General features: G+C 50.6%; 1 protein-coding gene across 3 annotated transcripts; it reads left to right on the plus strand.

The window, feature by feature from the left end:
• The first annotated feature begins 586 nt into the window (after positions 1-586).
• Positions 587-11420, plus strand: LOC130257674 (serine/threonine-protein kinase pim-1-like). Of its 3 annotated transcripts, XM_056500449.1 has the most exons (9): positions 587-2147; positions 2262-2312; positions 2517-2883; positions 3485-3661; positions 3897-4050; positions 4278-4443; positions 4788-4946; positions 5127-5239; positions 5681-11420. In XM_056500449.1, exons 1-5 carry the CDS (start codon positions 1545-1547, stop codon positions 4001-4003), a joined length of 1305 nt encoding a protein of 434 aa, XP_056356424.1. In that variant the 5' UTR covers positions 587-1544; the 3' UTR covers positions 4004-4050; positions 4278-4443; positions 4788-4946; positions 5127-5239; positions 5681-11420. The 3 variants fall into 3 exon arrangements, with proteins under 3 accessions (XP_056356424.1, XP_056356423.1, XP_056356425.1); XM_056500448.1 differs by having other exon boundaries at positions 587-2312; XM_056500450.1 differs by lacking the exon at positions 2262-2312.
• The last annotated feature ends 9418 nt before the right edge of the window (positions 11421-20838 follow it).

Genomic DNA, 20838 nt, shown 5'->3' on the forward strand with positions numbered 1-20838 from the left:
GCCAAGAGAAGCTGCAGTTGGTGGCATGTCTTGTGACAGGAGCCCGTTCTCCAATAAAGGTTCTTGAGAAGAACAAACGTCACTGTGGAGAAAATTCTTGGAAAAGCAGAACAGCTTTCCAGAAGTGAAATGAAAACGGAAAGAAACAACCCAAGATGTTCACATATACTATTAATTCCTTTCCTTATACGTTCCCTTTTTCTGTGTTGCACTGGTTCTACATCACAGTCATTCCAAACTGATCTTACCTCGAAGACCTAGGACTTAGCAAGCTTTATGCACTCTACGGTATCGTTAGCTACACACAGTTTGCCTTCTCGCTGTTTTGCTTTGAAAGCAATGCTGGAGACACCAGAAACCTGCAAATGCAAGATTTTAGAGCACAGCACTTTGGTTGGCTATGGATTCTAGAGACAGGGCATGTGCTCCCACAGCATTTCACCATCAGCAGTGACAATACACAGCAGCAGCAAAGGTGATTCCTACGACATTGTGCAGGGGTCAAGACTCCCTGTCTTGGCTTAACATGACAAAGTTCACGTGTTTCGACAGACTCAGGATCAAAACTAGATTGCTTTTCTAGCTGTGTCGATGAACAGTAGGACAAATAAAGCAGCTAGAAGTTTCTTTGCAGAGAGGGCCTTTGCTCCGGGCTGGAAGGGCAGGATTGGCAGGGAGGAGGCAGGCAGCTGAGAGCTGAACTGCTGTATTGGACTGGAATCCAAACCCGGCAAAAACAGCAGTCTCATTCTTTCATTTTAATTCTCCTATCGGCAGTCTCCGATTTTCCCCTGGAGCTGGACAAGAAAACAGGAACAGCCCTGGGGACGCTGCCGCTGCCCACCCCGAGCGGCCGGGGAGCAGCGCTGCCCAGCAGGGGCTGCATTTCTCGCTCATCATGTCTTGCTCGGCCCTCCGACGGGGCTGGCTCTGCCTGGCGCTGGTAGGCTCCTCCTTCGGCACTTTCCTCTGCTCCAGGGGAAAGAGCGGACAGCGCTTTGCTTGCTTGTGAGGAACAGACTGCAGCGCGGGGCTAGCGGGCGGGACGGGGCCCGGGGAATGCGAGCACGAGGGGCAAGTTGCAAGCCTGGCGGAAATAAAAGTTCCAGTCTAGTGAAGAAGCAGCTAAACAACACGATGGTTTCGGCGTGGGTGCGGGAGGAAGAGATGCTCCGCGACTCCGGTTCGGCCCCGGAGCGGAGTGGCCCGTGCTGCCCCGGGGCGCGCGAGGCTCGGCCGTGGGGCGGAACGGGGAACCGACACGCGGGGAACAGACACACGGGAACGGACACATGGACACGCGGACCAACGCTCCCGGCGCTTCGGCAGCAGCGGCAGCAGCAGCAGCGGCAGCGGCAGCAGCGGAAGAGCAGCGATTCCACTGACCCTCTGCGTCCCTTCTCTTGTTCCTCCACTCCCTTTCCCGCTGTCCCACATTCTGTCTCGGTGTCCTGCAGCCTTTCCCACTGTTCCCTTCCCGGTCTTCCCCTCCCCTCTCGGTGTCCCCGTCCCGGCCCCTCCCTCTCCCCGTGCCCAGTCGCGCCATGCCCCCGGCCCGTCCCCGGGAGGGGCTGCCCCGTCCCCGTCCCCGTCCCCGTCCCCGTCCCCGTCCCCGTCCCCGTCCCCGTCCCCGTCCCCGTCCCCGTCCCCGCCCGTCCCGCCGCGGTGTCGCCTCCGCCCGGCTCTGGCTGTACTGGCGGTGGCGCTGCTGGGCGGGCATCAGTGCCTGGGGCTGCGGCGGCTTCGCCTCCCTTTGGCTCCGCCTGGCCCGAGCCCGGTCCCGGCCCCGACGCGGGGTCCAGTCCCGGCCCCGGCCCCGGCTCCTCCCAGGGCCCGCGGAGGACACACGCAGCGCGGCCCCTCCCGCCGCCTCCGCGGCGGCTTCCCCAGCCCGAGCTCCGCCGCTCGGCAGCGCGGCCGCCGGCCCCGAGCCGCCGGGGCTCGGGGCGGGGGGGGATGCTCGGCCCGGGGCGCTCGGGGAGCGCTCGGGGGCCGTGTCTGGCCCCGGGCTGAACGCTGACGGCTGCGTGTCGCCCGCAGGGGAGGCGCAGGAGGCCCTGCAGGAGCGGTACCGGCTGGGTTCGCTGCTGGGCAGCGGCGGCTTCGGCAGCGTCTTCTCGGGGACGCGCCTCGCGGACGGCGCCCCGGTGAGTGGCGGGGCCGCCGGCGGGCGGAGGAGGGCGGAGGAGGAGGTAGAGGAGGACGCCGGGGCGCGGCGGAGCGGGCGGCAAGCTGAGCCCGCTGCTGCCCCTTGCTCGCAGGTGGCCATCAAATGCGTGCCACGGGATCGCATCCGGCACTGGGGCGAGCTGGTGAGTGAGCGGGGCCGGCGGTAGAAGGCGGGGCGTGCCGGGCGGCAAGGAGCTGGGGACTGGCAGGATGGGAGCCGCCGGGAGCCCTGCAGGGAGAGCGGGCGTGGGGTGAGCGTGGGGTGCCGAGCATCCCGGGCCAGGTGAGAGGCCCCAGAGCCCTGGCACGGCTTCAGCCCCACTGATGGCATCGTGGTCCTTGTGCAGCCCAACGGCGCCCGTGCGCCCCTGGAGATCGTGCTGCTGGCCAAGGTGTCCTCTGGATGTGCTGGTGTCATTCAGCTCCTGGAGTGGGTTGAGCTGCCCAACAGCTTCTTGTTGGTGCTGGAGCGTCCGGAGCGGTGCCAGGACCTCTCGCGTGTGCTGGCGGAGCGGAGGTTCCTGCCGGAGGACGAGGCGCGGGGGCTGTTCCGCCAGGTGCTGGAGGCCGTGCGGCACTGCACCAGCTGCGGGGTCCTGCACAGGGACATCAAGCCCGAGAACATCCTGCTCGACCTGGCCACTGGGCAGCTGAAACTGATTGACTTTGGCTGTGGCGCCTTCCTCCAAGACACAGCCTACACCCAGTTTGCAGGTGAGCCCTCCCAAGGGATGCTCCTGGTGGGCATCTCATGGCCCAAGCCTGGGTGTAGCCCTGGGGCTTCCCCCTATTGCAGTTGGGATGGGATTAATGCTTGAGCCAAGCTGATTTAGGTGGGGGACGTGAGGGAAGACAGCTCCCAGCCCTGCTTTCTGCCTTGGGCTAGGGCTGGAGCTGGGGCAGCTAGGCCAACAAAAGCCCCCATGGACGTAGCAGGGAGAGGGGGTCTGACCCCGTGCCCCAGCTGGTTTGCTGTCCAGGCGAGGAAGGGCTTGAACTGCTCCTCTCCCCTCGTTTACACTGGCTTGTTAACATTTTTTGAGGGCCGGCGGGGAAAAGAGTGAGTTTTCTTCACTACTGGGTGGGCTTTTCTTTTGTGTGTCATGGTTAGGCCTTCTCAGGGCTTCTGCTGCCCTCTTCCAGCACCAGTGGCTTCTTTTCCAACCCCAAGTTTGTACACAAGTCCCAGGTGCTGGCGAGAGGGCACCGGGTCACACCACATGCCACTGGGGCAGCCCTCGCATGCCCAGGGATGCTGGGGCCAGGCTCTGGGAGCAGCAGCATCACCCTGATGAACTCCATCTGTGTTCCATAGGAACTCTGTCCTACAGCCCGCCAGAGTGGATCCACCACCAACGCTACCATGGCGAGGCAGCAACGATCTGGTCCCTGGGCCTCCTGCTGTACCACCTGGTCATGGGGAAGCACCCGTTCAGGAGGGGCCAGGAGATCATCTGGGGGCGAATCTTGTTCCCACGACGGCTCTCTCAAGGTGGATCCTCGTCTCTGGACATCTCTGGGAGGGAATACCCGTGTTGGGAGACAGCAGCGGGCGCATGAGCATCCCGCTCTGGCAGCTGCTGAGGGGGTGGCACATGTCCTGCTTTCCTGCTCGTCTCCAAACACAGAATCCATGGGGAAGTTTAGGCACACCCAGCATGGCCTGGGCATGAGAATGGGGGGGCAACTTCTCCAACTGACTGGTGATTTCTGGTTTCTCTCTTCAGAGTGCCAAGATATTATTAAGAGGTGTTTGTCCATGCAACCCTTGGACAGGCCATCCTTGCAAGACCTTTTCCGCCATCCTTGGCTGCAGGGTGTTCATCTGCCCTAGAAGATGGGAGAGATCCACGTGCACAGTTGCATCCAAAGACCTGGCAGGTAACAGCTCCACACATCTCTTGGGAATCAGTGGCAGTCCAAACCAGCCTGCCTGCAGCTCTGAGCAGGGGTCATCAGAAGGGAACACACAGCTCTTGGGCTGGAGCTGAGCTGGAGACCTGGTGTGGCAAGCACTGGTGGCCACCATCCCACCTGGTTTTGCTTGTTTGGTTCACTGAGGGCTGGGGCCCTGGGCAGAACGGTGACAGCCTGGTCTGGCCCCCCAGGGCAAGAGAAGGAGTCCCTGGAGAAGCTGTACCAGGTGGGGTTGCTGCTGGAGACACCAAGGACAACCTCAAGGACAGCAATCTCTTTCTCAACCTGGCCAGCTGAAGATGATGGGCTTTGATTCTGGCACCTTGTTCACAGACATGCTCTGCGCCTAGTTTGCAAGTGAGTTCACAGCCAGGGGGATGCTCCCAGACCTGGGCATGGCACAGCCTGGCCGGGCACCAAAGGCTCCCCCCCTTTACTGGGGTGGATGCAACAAAGTCTTCAGTAGGCTGCCAAGCTGCTTTTTGGCTCTGGGCAGCTGCTGAGGGGCGGGATGTGCCGTGGCTGGCTGCAGGCTGGGCACATGTGCTGCCCTCCTGCTCTGCTGCCAGGGGCAGCAGTGATTGGGAGGTTTGTGCCCAGCTCTGGGCACAGCCAGCGTGGCCTGGGGCACTGTGGGCAACTGGGACATGGGGGACAGGAGCCTTCAGCTGACGGGTGGGTTCTGGTTTCTCTCCTTGCAGCCGGACTCTGCGGATGCTGAGGCTGCTCTGGGCTCTGCCAGGGCTCTGCTGGGCTCAGCCCTGGGCACGGCTGGGCCTGCTCTGCCCTCGCATTGCTCTGACAGCTTTGCATCAGATGAGCCCGTTCCAAGCACACCACCTGAGCTTTCTGCTTTGCAGGTGAGTGAGACGCTCCTGCAGGCCAGGGGTTTGCAGTTAGGGACACACAGCCAATTGGCAAGAACCCAAACTCTCCACGGTCCCAGCTGAACCCCTGGATTTCCACAGGATGTTTAGTCTGTCCCGCTCTTCATTCCGTTTTGGCTGGAATTGTGCAGTTGCACTTTCTTCCTCCTCTAGAAGTGCCACGAGTGGGCAAAACCTGGCAAGCGGGTCATGTTCCTTAGGCAGTGCAGTCTGGAGCCGATGGATGGAGAATTGCCCTTCTGCACTCCCAAACCAAGCAAAAAGCTGTAAGTGTGACTTTCCATCTTTAAGAAGCCCCTGAGAGTTTCAAAGGGAATGTGCACCTCATTCACACGGTGAGAAGGAAGGGCATCTCCTAAAGGATTTGGGCAGTGACAGAGTTTAGATTGCCAGTCTTGCCAGGAGCTGGCAGGGCACAAAACAATTTCTTCTTGCTTCACTCCACTTTCACCACAATTTAAAATAACAATATTGGAAACAAACCCCAAAATCTTTTTAGAAAAGGTTACTGAGGCCAGTAAAAGGGATCAATGCCATCAACTCATTTACAAAGTAAATAACTGAGTTTTCTGTTGTGAAAGATCAGTTATCAAACTTAATTAAAAGTTACAGAAGATTTTTCACTGCAAACTTGGCTTTTGTTTTTATCTTTCACATTTTACAGGGGTTTTTTCTTTTCTTTTTCCTTTCTCTTTTGCTTAAAACAGAAAACATGCCATAAAATAGGAGTGTCCTCTGTTCCTGGTTCCCGTGTGGAGCAGCTCCTTCCCACTGGCTGAGCTGTTCAGGCAGAGCAGTCTCTGGAAGAGACTCACAGGCTTCCTGTTTGCTGTGCTGCCCCACTTGTGCCCAGCCAGCTCCATGTGGGGCAGAGGGAGAACAAGGGGCAGCTCCCTCCCAGCCCCCAGCCCAGGGACCCCCGGGGCTTGGGGCACTGTCAGCACCCGCTGCTCCAGCCACCACTTCTACTGGCACTGACAGCAGCACCCAAATTGTGGCTGATCCCAAGGGAGCAGCAGCAGTGCCTGGATCTGATCCCTGACTCTGAGACAGGGCTGGACAAATGACCCCCACAGCAGCAGCAGCAGCAGCAGCAGCAGCACATGGACCTGACTTTCAGCACAGCCCCTGCCACCCTTCTCTCCCATGTGCAGTGGTATCACAGCAGCCTGGGGCACCTGGGAGCCCGCAGTGCCAGCAGGGACTTGAGATGGCAGCCCTGGGCTCCTGGAGGTTCTGCAGGAAACAGAGGTGGGGACTCCCTCTGCATGTGGAGCTTCCAGATGGAAAAGGCTGCTGTGAGCAGGCAGCTGCAAGGACAGAGAAAGGAGGGGCTGGAGCCCTTGATCTGTGCCAGTTCCACAGCCCTGGGCAGCAGCCACCGAGCCCCGGGGGAACAGAGGGCACAGCAAGAGGGACAAAACCAGTCAAGGTCAGAGACTGGGAAGAGCAGGAGCTGAGAGCAGGAACAGCTGCTTCACTGCACCCTTGGAGAAAGCTCTTGGCTGGTTCAAAGTGCTGGAAGGTGTGAAGGGCAGAGAGGAGACCACACCAAACAATGCTCCTGTTTTCATAGCCTCCCCTCTCAGCGTCCCAGAAGGAATTGGATGAACTGTATTCTTCTCTCCAAGTCGTCTTGTTCAGCATGAGCAGCTTAGCACCAGGAGCTAAAGGAGCTGAAGCTTTAGGCCACAAGAGCTGACCAAGAGGGGACTTTTGGACCTAAGTAATGCTGCCAACATGGACCTGACTGAATCCAGCAGATGGAATCCTGGAATTATAGAACCCTTTCTGTTGGGAAAGACGTCTGAGCTCATGCAGTCCAGCCGTTCACCCAGCACTGCCAAGCCCAATCGTGTCCCTGAATTGCCGAGGCCTGAGTGAGGCCTGAACAACAGGCCCTGAGCCAAAGGTGACCTCTGGATGAAGCTTCCTGCCAAAGTTTGTCTTTGTATCCACTCATTACTGAAGCACGCATGATTATTAGCATTGTGATAGATGTATCCACTCCTTAGTGAAACAGTATTGACCTTTCTGTATTTAGAAGCTGGCCAAGGCCACAAAATCCGACATCTGGCCTTGTTTGTGGGTGTATGGTCGAAGTCAGCTCCCTTGGTTCCTCCTTGAGCCCTGGCCAGGCTTTGGGAGGGACCCAAGAGGAGAATGAAACCAAGCGTTCCCACACTAGAAGTGCTGTCAGTTTGTTTATTCAGCACTATCAAAGCATCCAAAAGTTGCATTTCAGAAAAGGAAAAGAACTTGTGTGGTTTGGGAAGACAGAGATGTCTTTTTGTGTGTTACTGTGAAAAATACAGTGAATAAGACTTAAGGGTTTTTCATATACCAGACTATCCACAAGCTGCAGGATTGATTGACCGGGTGAAGGAATTGTTGAAAGAGTAGTTGAAGAAATGGGGAGATCGGGAACCTGTCCCGATGGAGAGCCCATCTCACAGATGTGCTCTGTACCCTTAACGATGGGTCCGCTGGGAGAATGGAAACCCCCTGGATGTGCATGGCTGCACCCAATTTGCAAATACAACCATGGACAGTGAGACAGACCACCTGGGAAATTGTTCTGGGTATGATGGCCCCAACAGGGCCATCCCAGAGGCTGCAGGGCTGGGCCTTCGTGCACTGGAATTAATTAGAATAAATCAGAAGCAAATGAGACCTAACAGTACAGGAACAGGAATTCAGATTCCTCCAGGACACTTTGGTTTGATAACTGCTTGCTGGAGCTTGGCCTTACAAAGTGTTCATGTCATGGAAAGAGGAATTGATGCAGATTATCTAGGAGAAATTTAAGTAATTTGGTCAAGTAATAGTGAACAAGATTGAATTATTCAACCCCGTGGCGAGGTGGCACAGATATTGATACTCCAGTTTTAACAACAGTTGTGAGAGAAGGAGATCCACCTCAAATCACCTCTGTTTGTGGAGATAGAGGGTTTGGATCCAGCAGTCCTGATAATGGAACCGGAGTGTGGGTCCAGAGCCAGCTGAAGGAACAGCTCTGGGGAAAGACAACACTGTTTGAATCCTGAAACCTGGGCAGGAACGATGGGAATATGTCCCTGCAGCCAAGTGTTCTGTGCCCGAACAAATGGATGTTACGGGATATGTGAGGTTAGGACTTCTGGTTCTTTTGGCACCAGTTTTTTTGGGTTATTTTTTTAGATGAGTGAAGTAGCTAAGAGTTGTTAAAGATTATTTATTGCAGAAGTACATTAGTTTCAAAAGGTATAGTCACAGACATTAACATTCATGTTAAGTTTTGGTATAAAGTTCTAAATAGAAGCAGAAGCTGCTCTTGTTAGGGTCCCGGGAAGCTGATGTTGCTGCGGCAGCTTTTATCTTCTTTTTGGGTGTTGATGATGACGGTGAAAGAGCAAAGTAAAGTAAAAGCAAATGGCAGTGGCAAAAAGCAGTAATTAAAAGCAAAAAGCCCTAGCTCTCCCCAATGCATGCTTTTATATAGAGTCTTTTTAACAAGCTAAGACACAAACTTGGACTACTACTTTTTAACGTATTAGAGTTTTAGTTTTTTAACATGCTAGGTTACGTATAAACTACGCATACATATTTTGTTCTATTTGAAAAATGTAAGCAATATTCTTACTATAGCTCTGTTATGTCTAAGCACTGTCTAAAACTATGTTTCTGGAGTTTTTACGGAAAACATTAGTATGTTTTTCAACTTTTACTAGAACTTGCACTTTTACTTCAGCATTTAAACCTTTTACTTACTAAAAGCATTAGAGCTCATACTAAAACTTGCTTGCTGACTTACTTATCCTAAAACTTAAACTTACACCTTTACTTTATGCGTGAGTGGCTTAATATACTTTAATCCACTCAAAAGCTTTAATTTAATCCCTGCAATCTGATTTCTTCCCGAAGAATTCAAAGAGACCCCCGACTCACTGACTCCAGCAGGGATATTGTTACAGATTCTGCCTGACCAAATCTCCCTGCTTGCCCCAATGGCCCCTTTGGAAAATGCTCTGAATCCACGGGGCTCCATGTGAAGGCTGATGTGACACTGAGGGATTTCCACACAAATTCCAACCAGGAGCCTGGGTGCCCTCAGGGACTGGGACCTGGCACCTCTCCAGCCAGAGGGGAAAGGACCCCAAGGAAGGGACCAAGCCTTGTCACCCACAGACAGTGCAATAAATCTGAACAGCAAAGGACCTTGGAGGCATTATTCTGGAATTAAAAAGGTGCCAGCTCCATGGACAACAGAATTATTGCTCCTAACCCAAATGAGATTGAGGATAAAGAACGAATAACCTTGTTGCTAAAGTACCGCTTATGTCTGTAAATTGTATCTTGAGAGTCAGCCAGAATCTTTGTTTGCCAGAAACCCCTCTAGAGTTTCACCAAGGAATTAGTCATGAAATTCTTACGAAATTTTAAGGCTCAAAGCAACCAAAACACTCAATGTAACTAATGGCTGGAAGCGTTCTCAACTGATGTTGGGAGGCATGGGGTTTCGTTGGAGGGCCCACCCTGTGGGGTGGTCAGAACTCCGTCAGTGGGTTCTGACTCCTAACGGAGCCAGTGCAGGGACAGTTACAGGAAACGGTGCTGTGGAACAAAGGAATACATTAAGAGTTTTATAGGATTCACTAATATTTCCCTTCAGGAGAAACCAAACCCTGTTACAGTTAGAGGCCACAATGTGAAAGGATTTCTGTGCTTTACCATCACTCCCAATGTCAATAGAACTCAGGGTGCTGGAGCTGGTCAGGGTCAGTGTTACAGCACTCCTCGATGCAGGGCCATAATGAAACTCCTCTGGCCCAAAGGCACTGGGGATACCACAGGAGCACAGGGAGGAGCCATGGATCCATCAGCAGCCCACAGTGGGAAACAGGAAATCAGACCTTTGGTGCTGGGAATGGGAGCTGCTGGGTGTGTGGAGACTGCCTATAAATGACTTCTTAAAGGATGGTTTGGGTCCTGTTTCCAGGCAATATTGATGCCTCCCTTGAGGGTACTTTGGCAACAAGCACTAGGAAGAGTTGGGGCCAAGAGAACATTTTCCACCCAAGGGGTGCCTTTGATTTCAGAAAGCCAAAGATTCAGGTTCACCCTGTGCCCCATGTGCGCTACCTCATCCTGTGGAGTTTACATTAATGAGCTAAATCAATTATCAGAAGAAGTAAAAAGTGATGCTATTAAAATATTCAATAGCACCTCCTCTGGACTCCAACAAACACAAATTTGAGCTCTACAGAACCACATGGCCTTGGATTCTGTGCTTGCTGGCCAGGGAGGAGCCTGTGCTGTTCTAGGAGAGGAATGTTGCAGGAATGTCTATCAGTGCTGTGTTTGAAGTCCAACAGTCAGGCGTCACCTCGATAGAAACAGCAGCAGAGGAGTGGCAGAAAGAAGAAAATTCTTCATGGTGGGATTGGCTTCCAAATTGGAGGCTGCTGTGAAATGAGTTCGTTGCAGTCACTGTAATTATTGCAGTGTGAGCACTTGGTGTGTTATGGTTCCATGTTAGAATTGTTGTGACACTTTGTGTTTCTTGAGACACAGTCTCAAGAAAAAAGGGGGATTTGATGAAGAACGTAGAGAATAGCAACCAATTTGGCATGTTTTAAAAGGAATGTGAATTTTAGCTATGAGTAATGAACTTGAACAGCACTTAATTGAAGAACAAGAACGAGAACATATGCCTTTATGCCTAATACCTAAATGTAAGGTTCTATTATGGAAAGAATTGCTTTGAAGTTTGTAGTTCATCTCTAGGTCAAAGGCCTGAGTGAAATACTGAGGCCTGAACACCAGGCCCTGAGCCAAAGCTGGCCCTGAGCCAAAGCTGGCCTCTAGATGAACCTTCTAACCAAATGTTATATTTGTATCTGCTCATTAATGAAGCTTTGTTAGCAATATGATCTCTGTATGTGTGCATTGGTGAAACATGGATTTATCTTTCTGTATTTAGAAACCAGACGAGGCCACATCTGGCTTTGTTTGGGCATGTATGGTCAAAGTCACCTCCCTTGGTTCCTCCGTGAGCCCTGGCCAGGCTTTGGGAGAAACCAAATTGAGAATGAAACCAGGTGTTCCCACACTAGAAGTGATGTCAGCTTGTTTGTTTAACAGTGTAGAAGCCGGGCCCTCTCACAGCGAGGTTGGAGCCTGCAAAGGTGGGTGCACCTACAGGAACTCCCAGTGTCCTGGGGTGGCTCTCCAGTCCTTGGCTGTGACAGCTTCCCCCAGCTGTGTGCATCTGGGTGCTGGTAAAGTCTGAGGGTAACTGGTGCTGTCTCTTTCTTAATAACTACAGGCAATCTTTGGTAATGATGACTGGGTGCATTGCTGAGCTTCTCCTTTTGTAATCATTTTCTAGTGATTATGTGCTTTGCTGAGCTGCTCCTTTTGTAATTCTTTGCACTTTTGCATTATATAAATTACTCTGTTCCTTAAGTTGGTGTCCGTGTCTTCGGTGCTGAACTTGTCTACTAGCAATCAGGGCCTCATCCTAGGAAGACAAAAAATATCACCCTAACATTCCCCCTTCCTTTCTGTTTCCCCCACTTTATATACTGCTCATGGCGTTCAATGGTGTGGTATATCCCCAGGGTCTGTTACAGTCACCTGTCCTGGCTGAGTGCCCTCCCATCCTCTGCCACACCACCAGCCCTTCCCCAGCATGGCTGGATGAGGGGCAGGAAAGGCATTGGCTCTGTGTGAGCGTAGCAAGAGCAAAACCATCTCTGTGTGACCAACCATGTGCTCAGAAGTGACCCAAACACAGCCCCAGAAGGAAATTCCCTCTGCCCCAGCCCAAACCATTGTTCCATGGCCATTCACCATGGCCTCGGCTCCATGGGTTCCTTTCCATGACCCCAACCCTGGCCACGGGACTTTGGGCTTTGGGATGATTGCCATGGCAGTTGACTCATCTTGTTGATGAGTTGGGAGCACTGCCCAGCCAAGAGGCCATGAGTGCAGGTGACTGTGACAGGCCCTTACCAGAGCAGGAAGAACGTTGATAGCCATGGATCTGACCTCAAAAAAAAGTGTCTCCTGCAGGTTGTGGTGGCATTGGAGTGTAGCAATGGGGCTTTGTGCTGGTTGCCATGGCAACCCTGGTACCAGTGTAGCCCTGTGGTGGTTGCCACGGCCCTCAGCTCCAGCAGTGTCTCAGTGCCAGTGTCTGAGGTATCAAGCCCTACAAGGGGTTTCCATGACAATTGCTGTGACAGGAGACCCAGGTGTGGTGTTGCAGTGACTACCATGGAAACAGTGCCCAGCACTGACCCTCTCTGTCTGGCTGACCTGGCCTTTGGTCCTGTAACTGTGGTTTGCTGCTGGTCCTGCGGTGCCTGACCAGCCACGTGGCACAGGGAAGGTGGCCATGGCACAAGCCCTTAGCAAGGGATCCCCTCTGGCTCTGGGCCAGATTATTGGAAAGCACCAGATAGCTTATTTTGGTTATGTGGAAAAAGAGCATATCCTGACCTCCCCTCCCAGTGGAAAGGGAGTTGTACTCTGGGAATTATGCACCTAGAATTTTTTCTTTTGCCATGACCAAATAGAGATCAATTGGGAATACGAGTTTATGAAGATCTAAAAAGAAATTAAAGGGATTTGATTGGAGGATTTTAAAAATGGGGAGAAGCGGAATGGCCCTCTGAACGCATATTGGAAAAATACAAACAGGCTGCCTGGGCACAAGATGGGAGTTGGGGATATTGAACCCAAATTTACGTGCTAAATTGCATTATGAGACTCCAAGTGATTTTAGAGATGATAACAAAAAAAACTGATCAAGCAATGGAATTAGAAGCAAGTCAACAACGCCAAACACGGGTTGCACTAAATCAGAATAGGCTGGCTTTAGACTATTTGTTAGCTGAAGAAGGAGGAGTCTACGGGAAATTTAATACATCAGATTGTTCTTTAAAAATAGATGACAATGGGTATCCCATTATAGATATAGTCAATTGTGTTGGTTTCACGTGCTAGGGAGGAGGGGTGGATTCACCTCAGGGCAGGCTCCATGAGGCTGGGGAGTGGGAGGGGTTCTCCCATCTCTGGGAGCTTCCCCAATGAGCTGCTGGCACCAATCAGAGAGCTGATTTGGTGATGGACAGCTGAGGAAACCAATGAAAAGTTATTTCGCTTTCACAAATCACAGTGGATCAAGTTAACTACATTCTTTCGGCTTCTGGCTGCCGCGGGGAAAGGTGGCTCAGGCCGGAGCACTGGCCCCGGCCTGGCTCCGGGCTCGGCAGGGGAGCCCAGCCCGGCACCCCAGCCCCGGCCCTGCAGTGGGGGCCGCCTCGGCACCCCAGCTCCGGGCTCAGCAAGAGAGCCTGGCCTGGCCTTGCACGGCCGCATGGTCCCAGCCCCCCGACTGCATGGCTCTGGGCGGCCCTGGCCCTGGTCTTGTGGCCCCTGGCTCCGTATGGCCCCAGCACCGGCTGCATGGCTCTGGCACCGGCCCCGTGGCGGAAGAGGCGTCCAGCTGCCCATGTGGTTTCTTCACGATCTGGATACAATTTTAACTTCTTTATGCCTGGATAAGATTCTTGATCTCCTGAGCTCAGAGGAGGGCCCCCCCATCTGCAGCCATGCGGCCGAACACAGGAGAGCCAGACCCTCTGCCATCACCTGCCCTGCATCTGCCCTGCTCCAGCCTCCTGCCTCTGCGGACACAGCTAATCCCTGGACATAAACGGTGAGCGAGGAGCTGCCCTCTCCAGCCGCTCCCACCTGAGACCATAGTGGCCGCTGTTGCCCCCTCCCGCCTCCACTCCTGCCTGCTTCTTTGCAGCTGCCGGGCTTTGCCCGTCTGCAGCACTGGGACCAAGGACAGAGAGAGTGTGCCCACAGCTAAAGAAAGGACTGGGACTGAGTTACCTGTTTTGTTTTGTTGGTAATTGTAACAACTGCTTTTGTTTCTGCTTGTACGGTTAGATACCTTAGTAAAAGAACTGTTATTCCTACCCCCTTATCTCTGCCTCAGAGTCCTTGATTCAAACAATTATAATACTTGTGGGGAGTGGAATTAAAGTCTCTATTTCAAAGGAAAACTTCTGCCATTATCGGCAGACACCTGTCCTTCAAGGCGGGACATCAATGCTGTCATAAAAATACCTCATGTACCGGTACAAAAATGGGAATCAATGCTAAAAACTAGCTGGTGGGATAATGTATTGGGAATAGAATGGTGGAAGAAGCTAGGCTTCTTCCTTTTATCTGCTACAGCTGATCTGATATTCCTTCCTTGTTTGATTACCTGTTTTATTTGGCTGAACACCAGTGTAGTCCAAGGCATGTAAGTGATAACAAGGCCTATAAATCCAAAATTGACTATATCTGGAATGGCACAAATGATCATGGTATTAAAGAAACAAAGTAATATAGAAGACCTCTCAAAAGAAGGAAAAATTATTTATGAAAAAAATTAGTGAATAATGGAGGCTAGCAAACAAGGATTATTGCTCGAGCCAAATGATTTATAAAAAGAAAGGGGGAGGATATTGTTATAAATACATACTATGTTATTGACTTTTTGTAAATATTAAAATGAATTCTATATGTATCATGTTGGAAAACTTTGCTGTATGAATATAGTTTCTTTTAGTTCTGTTATTAACAAAACTTAGAAATAGTAGTGTGATAAATATATTTTTCTTGGACTATAGCATAGTGATGTAAAAAGATAGCAGAGACACAAGGACCCCCAGGGAAGAAATGTATTGATTGTCCACAACAAGACAAAACCACAAAGAGAAATAAAGAAAGTTGATTTACAGGATGGAAGGAATGGGCAGGTTGGGGAAGCTCAAAAGGAATGTTTTTGAATGCATGGGAGTCTATGAATATGCAACATGTTGATGCATTGAAAGAAGTGTTTTCTGAGTTAGTGTGTACTTTTGGCTGAATGCCCAGTACCCGGCCTTATTAACCCTTTGCTTTATTGTCTTTGTCTCCTATTGGTTTTTTTGTTGTTTTTTGTTTGTTTGTTTGTTTGTTTGTTTGTTTGTTTTTTTTAATTAAGCCTTTTAAAATTTACCAGGAAAGTGAACCTCATTTTTCACAGTTATGCCTTGGGGAAGGGGAATCTGCTTGGTGACACCTTGGACTTTGCACACACTTGAGGAAGGTGTCTGTTTTCACTGGGGAAACTGGAGTTTAGATTGCTAAAATAAAAGAAGAAAGACCCCTCTGTCAGGGTCCACACCACATGCGGAGTCCTGATAGGTTCTTTTAGGGATCTTAAAGCACAAAAGACACAGCAGGGGACAAAACCAGTTTACTTTTGCAAAAATGCACTTTATTTAGTGCCAACAAAAATGCAATAGGGGGACAGAGAGAGAGAGAGAGAGAGAGAGAGAGACAGAGAGACAGAGAGAGAAAAGGGGCTGGGATTATAGCTACCAAGACGGGCAGACAATCCTCATGGTACCAGCCAATAGATGTCCGTTGCCATCCAGGGAGATCTCGGGGGTCTTTAGTTTGAGGGTATCTTTTATACTGTTTTCCAAGGCCTCGGGCTACTGGCCAAACAGGTGAGAACTTTCAGGGACGCTTTGGGTTCCGTGGGGGGAACAAACCCTCAACAAGCCCAAGCGAGTCCTTGTCGATGAAACAAACACAGGGCACTCCATCTCTGACCAGTTCATTGTTCTCGCACCTGTGGGAGCCTTGTCAACTAAACACAGTTCAGTGCACCGTGACTATCCGTAAACCAGTCTCCTGAGAAACCAGTCCTGGTCTGATGGGCACCACCTGCGAACAATCACTTGGTGTTCCTCCCATCTCTGGCCAGTGCCTTTATACTGCGGTTTGAGGGGTCTTCTTAGGCCTCAGGCAAGGGTCGTCGGGTAGAACAAACGAGAGGCTTTCAGGTGGACTCTCACACCCTCTTTGGTTGTGTGCAGCCAATTCTCCAAGACATCAAGGCACAGCTTCTCTGACCTGACCAGACCTCCTTAGGAGAGACCATGGATCAGTATCAGTCACTGAAATCGCCTCTGCTCTAAAGAGAGAAAGATATCCTTTAAAATAAGAATGTTAATTTATTAGAAGCCCTTTGAAATATTTCTCCATAACTAACAAAAAAGAACTTCCTAATGAACTGCACCAGAGCAGAGGGAAATCAAGGCAGACCCATGCTGGTCAGGACTTGCTTGATCCCAGTGAGCCCTGTGGTGCATTTGGTGCTGAGCCCTGGAACCTCAGGGCTGGAGAGGAGATTGCACAAACCTTTCCAGGAGTCAAAATCAGAGTAAAACCCAGTGTCTCAAAGCATTAATGGGTCCCACTGAGGTCCATCCCCAATACAGGCTCCTCATGGACTCCTTGGAGGAGAGAATTGGAGGCCAGGATTGCACAAAAACCTCTCAGAGACTCAGTGTGGAAAGGAAATTCCGAAGTACTTTAAAATACCTGAAGTACCTTGGGCCCCACTGGGTGTTGTTAGTGAGAAAGGCTCTCAAGGGACTAATTACAGCACATATCTCTCAAAGACTCCCAGGCAAAAGCAAAATCCAAAGTCCTCTGAAGAACCTGCAGTCCCTGGGAGCATCAGGAGCCCCCCAGGGCCATTCCTGACCAAGGACTCATTCCACCAGATCCATGAGGCCACTGGGATGTGGGGAGATACTGAGGGCAGGACAAGGGACTCAGCCTTGCTGGGCTGTGCCAGAAGGCTCCAGTGCCTCAGGACAAGGTGTCTCCTCACAGCCCTTGGTGGCACAGACCCTACTGTGCCCCAGGGCACCAGGACTTCCTTCTTTTTCTCCTCACTTGTCACCACTGCCTCCAATCTCCTGCTCTCACTGGGGCGTGGGGACACTTTCTCACTTTTGTCCCTCAGTCGGATCCATTAGAGGTATCAGAGACTTTGGCATTTCTGACTTGGAGTTCTTGAAAGGTTTCTTCAACTCCCTCTCAGGCAATGATGCTCAGGGCCTCAGCACAAACCCTGAGAGAGTCATTAAGGTCCTTGTGCTGTGTCTGTGCTGCTGAGCTGTGCTGGGCTCCTGGCACAGAGGCAGCTCCTGGCAAGGGCAGCGCTGCAGAGAGACAGCTCTGCCCAGAAGCAGCTCCTGTGCACAGCCCAGCAGGGCTGGGGCACTGCCTGCAGCCACCCCAGGCACAGCACAGAGGCACAGAGGGGTTAAACTCAGCCTGGGCTGGGAGCTCAGAGCACAGCTCACTGCGGGCTCACTGGAGCAGAAATCCTACAGTGTTTGAAACAGTCACTCTCTGGCTGTGGGAAGATAAGCTGCAGTTCCTGCAGGGATCTCCTGAAGCTGGCACATCCCACAGCTTTTAGGACCTCCCAGGAAGACTCTCAGAGTTGCTCCAGAGCAGAGGATGTGGCCCTAGGGAAGGGCTGGGTTTCCCTGCTGCAGCATCCGAGGCACAGCCCAAGGCAGCTCCCTGTATCCAGGCTCTGCTGCAGGGCTGAGCAGCCAGGGCTGCAGTCAAGGGTGCCCAGGGCTGTCCTGCAGCCCAGGGCACTGTGCTGCGGCAGGGACTCTGCTGCCTGCCAAGGACAGCTCTCAGCCAGCCTGGGGAGCTGCTCCCAGCGCTGGGGGAGAAGATTTGGGGGCAAGGAGTGACCCTGAGCAGGGCAGGTGCTGCTGCTGAGAGGTGCTGGGTGGGGCAGGGCTGCTCCCAGCTCCAGACCAGCCTGGGCAAAACTCCGGAGGACAATTCCCAAAAGAAGGTAAGAGTATGGATTTCTGTAAAGATCAGGAGCTTTCATGAGAGTGTTTTCAATTTCCTGCTTGGAGCAGGGTGGGGAGGTTAGGGAATGAGAGAAGCAGAACAGGAATTGTAATCACAGACTTACAGAATATTTTGAGTTGAAAGGGACACACAGGATCATCAAAGTAATGTTTGAACATTTACAGAGAGGCCATGTGAGATGTTACATAGAGATTTGTGTCATGGAAATACACCATGGGATCAATATAAACAAGAATACTGAACTCAAAAAAAAGCATGAACATGAAACACAGGAAAATATAATGATTTCTTGCGCTTTTAGTTTTTATGTAGTTTTTATTATTTTGTCACTGTAATTATGAATTGTATCCACTTTTTATGCATAAGGAAAATGCGGGCTTGTGCGAGCATGAACAGACTTGTTACTGCCATTACCTGCTTGCTAGGATTGTGACCTGAGAACATGTTTGAGCCTTTCCAGACCTGGTGGAAGCTTGTAGCCACTGCTGCTTGAGTGCTAGCCAACATGTGTGGGTTTGCTCGGACTTGTACCCCAGCACAGTAGGCATGTCACAGCCCAACCAGAAACTGCCTATAAAAAGGGCAGTGAGCAGGGGTAGGATGGACGTGTTTGTGGAGCGTGGACTCCTTGCATCCCCAGCACTGCTTGCTCGTTCTTTATCAACAAATTAATAAATTGCCTTATTGATTGACCTACCTGATTGTGGTGAGTAATTTATAACAAATTTGGTGACCCTGACACAATGAATTTCCATTTTTCAGGGGAGAAAAAAGGATCCCGGGGAGGCGCCCCACCTTTGGTGGCCCCAAGTGACTGTTGACCTCTGCTGGGTTAGAAAATTCATAAAACAGATAAGGCACAGGCAAGGAGTTCGAGCTCCTGGAGGAAAACTGCAGTAAATTACCTGTAATTTCTTGTGCAGAAAAATCCAGACGAGAAGTATCCAGACTGTAAGTACCGCTTGGGTGGTGTCTGTTTGAGATGTAACATTGCTATGGGGCAAGTACTGAGTTCTTCTAGAATGGGTTCTGACTTCTTGCAAGAGAAGCAGCAGGCAAAGGAAGGATGCAAGTGAAGAGGGGACTTTTAAATAAGATTGGGGGCTGGGAGCACTTGTCGAAGGCACTTAAAATAAAGTCAGGTGCTGGAGGCGTTTGTCAAAGGGATTTTTTTTAAAAGGTCAGGGGCCAGAGGCACCGAAGGCGCCTGTCGGGAATGGGTCAGGTTTATAAAAAACCTCGAGACCTGGGTACCAAGGGTTCAGATAAGAACCAGGGTTCACGTAAGAACTGAGGTACCAAGGATAAAGGGAGCACATTACCAGACATTTCTCAGGACAGTCCCCTGAGGATTATGTTAAAACACTGGGACTATTGGGAAGAGAGAAGAGATAAAAGTAAGGTAAAAATGATTCAGTACTGTATGGTTACATGGACCAGTGAAATGATAAGACCTGAAAATTTGTTTTGGCCCATGTATGGGTCTTTTGAGAGTTGGATGTCAGGCACTGAACAAATACATAAACAAGAAAAAATCTTTTAATTGAGAAGAAAGTGAGTATGGAACATGCTGGCATGGGAATGAGCCGTCTCTACTATATGCCTTAAGAACTAAAGGGGAGATGGAAAAGCATGAAAAGCCCTGGGACCCTTTAGATAATCTTTCCCCTCCTTACCCTCCACAAGTACCACCTGAACGAGAGTCGGAACCAGAGAGCATTAATCCAAAACTCAGCTGTGGGTTTTCTAAATCTGGGTCTCCCTCCCACTCCCCCTCTAAACACCACATTGGCTGCACCTTTTTTAAACGTGGTTCTCCCTCCCCCTCTAAAATCACCCCAGACACAGCTTTTCCAAGCCAGGCTACCCCTTCCCCTCCCCCAGTGAACACCTCCTGTAGTAACAACTTGCGTAAAAGCCAGAATTATGGCATTGAAAGAAGAGGCGAATGATGAAGAAAGTAGGGATCAGTTATATCCACTACGAGAGGTTCCACTAGGGGTAAATGTGGAGGGGATAAGGTTGCATGAATGTGCCCCTAAACACTGGGGATATGAGAGCACTTAAGAAAGAGATGGTGAAGTTCCTGGAGGATCTGTTAGGAGTATCAGACCAGTTAGACCACTTTTTAGGACCAAATACTTATACCTGGGGGAAATCAAATCTTTATTAGGGATTTTATTTACCATAGAGGAATGGCAGATGATTAGATGAGCCGGAATCAGGGTATGGGAAAGGGCACACCAGCAGGGGCTGCCAGGTGATCAGATGGACAAACATAGACCCCAAATGGAATTGTAATGCAGTCCCTGATCAGCAAAATATGATAGATTTTAGAAATATAATGATTCAGGGAATCAGGGAAGCAGTTCCTATGAATCAAAATATTAACAAAGCCTTCAGTGAACATCAGGGGAAGGATGAGTCTCCCACAGGTTGGTTGGAAAGACTCAGAAAAAATTCACAAATGTATTCAGGAGTGGACCCAGATGTAGCGATAGGAGAAGCATTATTAAAGACTCAGTTCGCTGGAAAATCGTGGGGTGATATAAGGAAGGAATTGGAAAAATTGGATGATTGGCAAGATAAAGGATTGCAAGAACTTTTGCAAGAGGCACAGAAAGTATATGTAAGAAGGCATGAGGAAAAAGCAAAAGCCAAAACGAAAATATTTGTTGCAGTAATAAGGGAAAATCAAAAGGGAATCCCAAATCAGAATAACTTAAGAAAAAGTTCCTCAAGAGATGGGACAATTAAGAGAAGTAGTAACCCTCCTCCTAATTGTTTCTATTGTCAAAAAAAGGACATTTAAAAAAGGACTGCAGAAAACAGAAAACAGATGAAATAATGTTTGAGGAACAACAATAGGGTGTCAGGGACTCTATCTCTTGGGGACTAGAACATCAAAGGAGCCCTTGATAAAGTAAAAACTAGGTTCTCAAGGGGAAATATTTGAATTTTTAATAGACACTGGTGTGGAAAAATCTACAGTTCAAATTTTGCCAAATGGATGCAGAGAGGCTTTTAAAGTCCCTGTAATAAAAGATGTGACAATAGAATTGGCAGATATAATAGTTCTAAATAATTTATTATTAGTTCAGGAAGCAGATTTTAACTTGCTAGGGAGAGA

Source organism: Oenanthe melanoleuca, chromosome 11, assembly GCF_029582105.1.
Source record: "Oenanthe melanoleuca isolate GR-GAL-2019-014 chromosome 11, OMel1.0, whole genome shotgun sequence".
NCBI lineage: Eukaryota > Metazoa > Chordata > Aves > Passeriformes > Muscicapidae > Oenanthe > Oenanthe melanoleuca.

Bases quoted from the DNA above. Each gene is read 5' to 3' on its own strand.
- LOC130257674 (XM_056500448.1), top strand. From the start codon at position 1,545: ATGCCCCCGGCCCGTCCCCGGGAGGGGCTGCCCCGTCCCCGTCCCCGT. The intron at 2,313-2,516 runs GTGAGTGAGCGG...GTCCTTGTGCAG, and splicing joins TCCGGCACTGGGGCGAGCTG to CCCAACGGCGCCCGTGCGCC. The intron at 2,884-3,484 runs GTGAGCCCTCCC...TGTGTTCCATAG, and splicing joins AGCCTACACCCAGTTTGCAG to GAACTCTGTCCTACAGCCCG.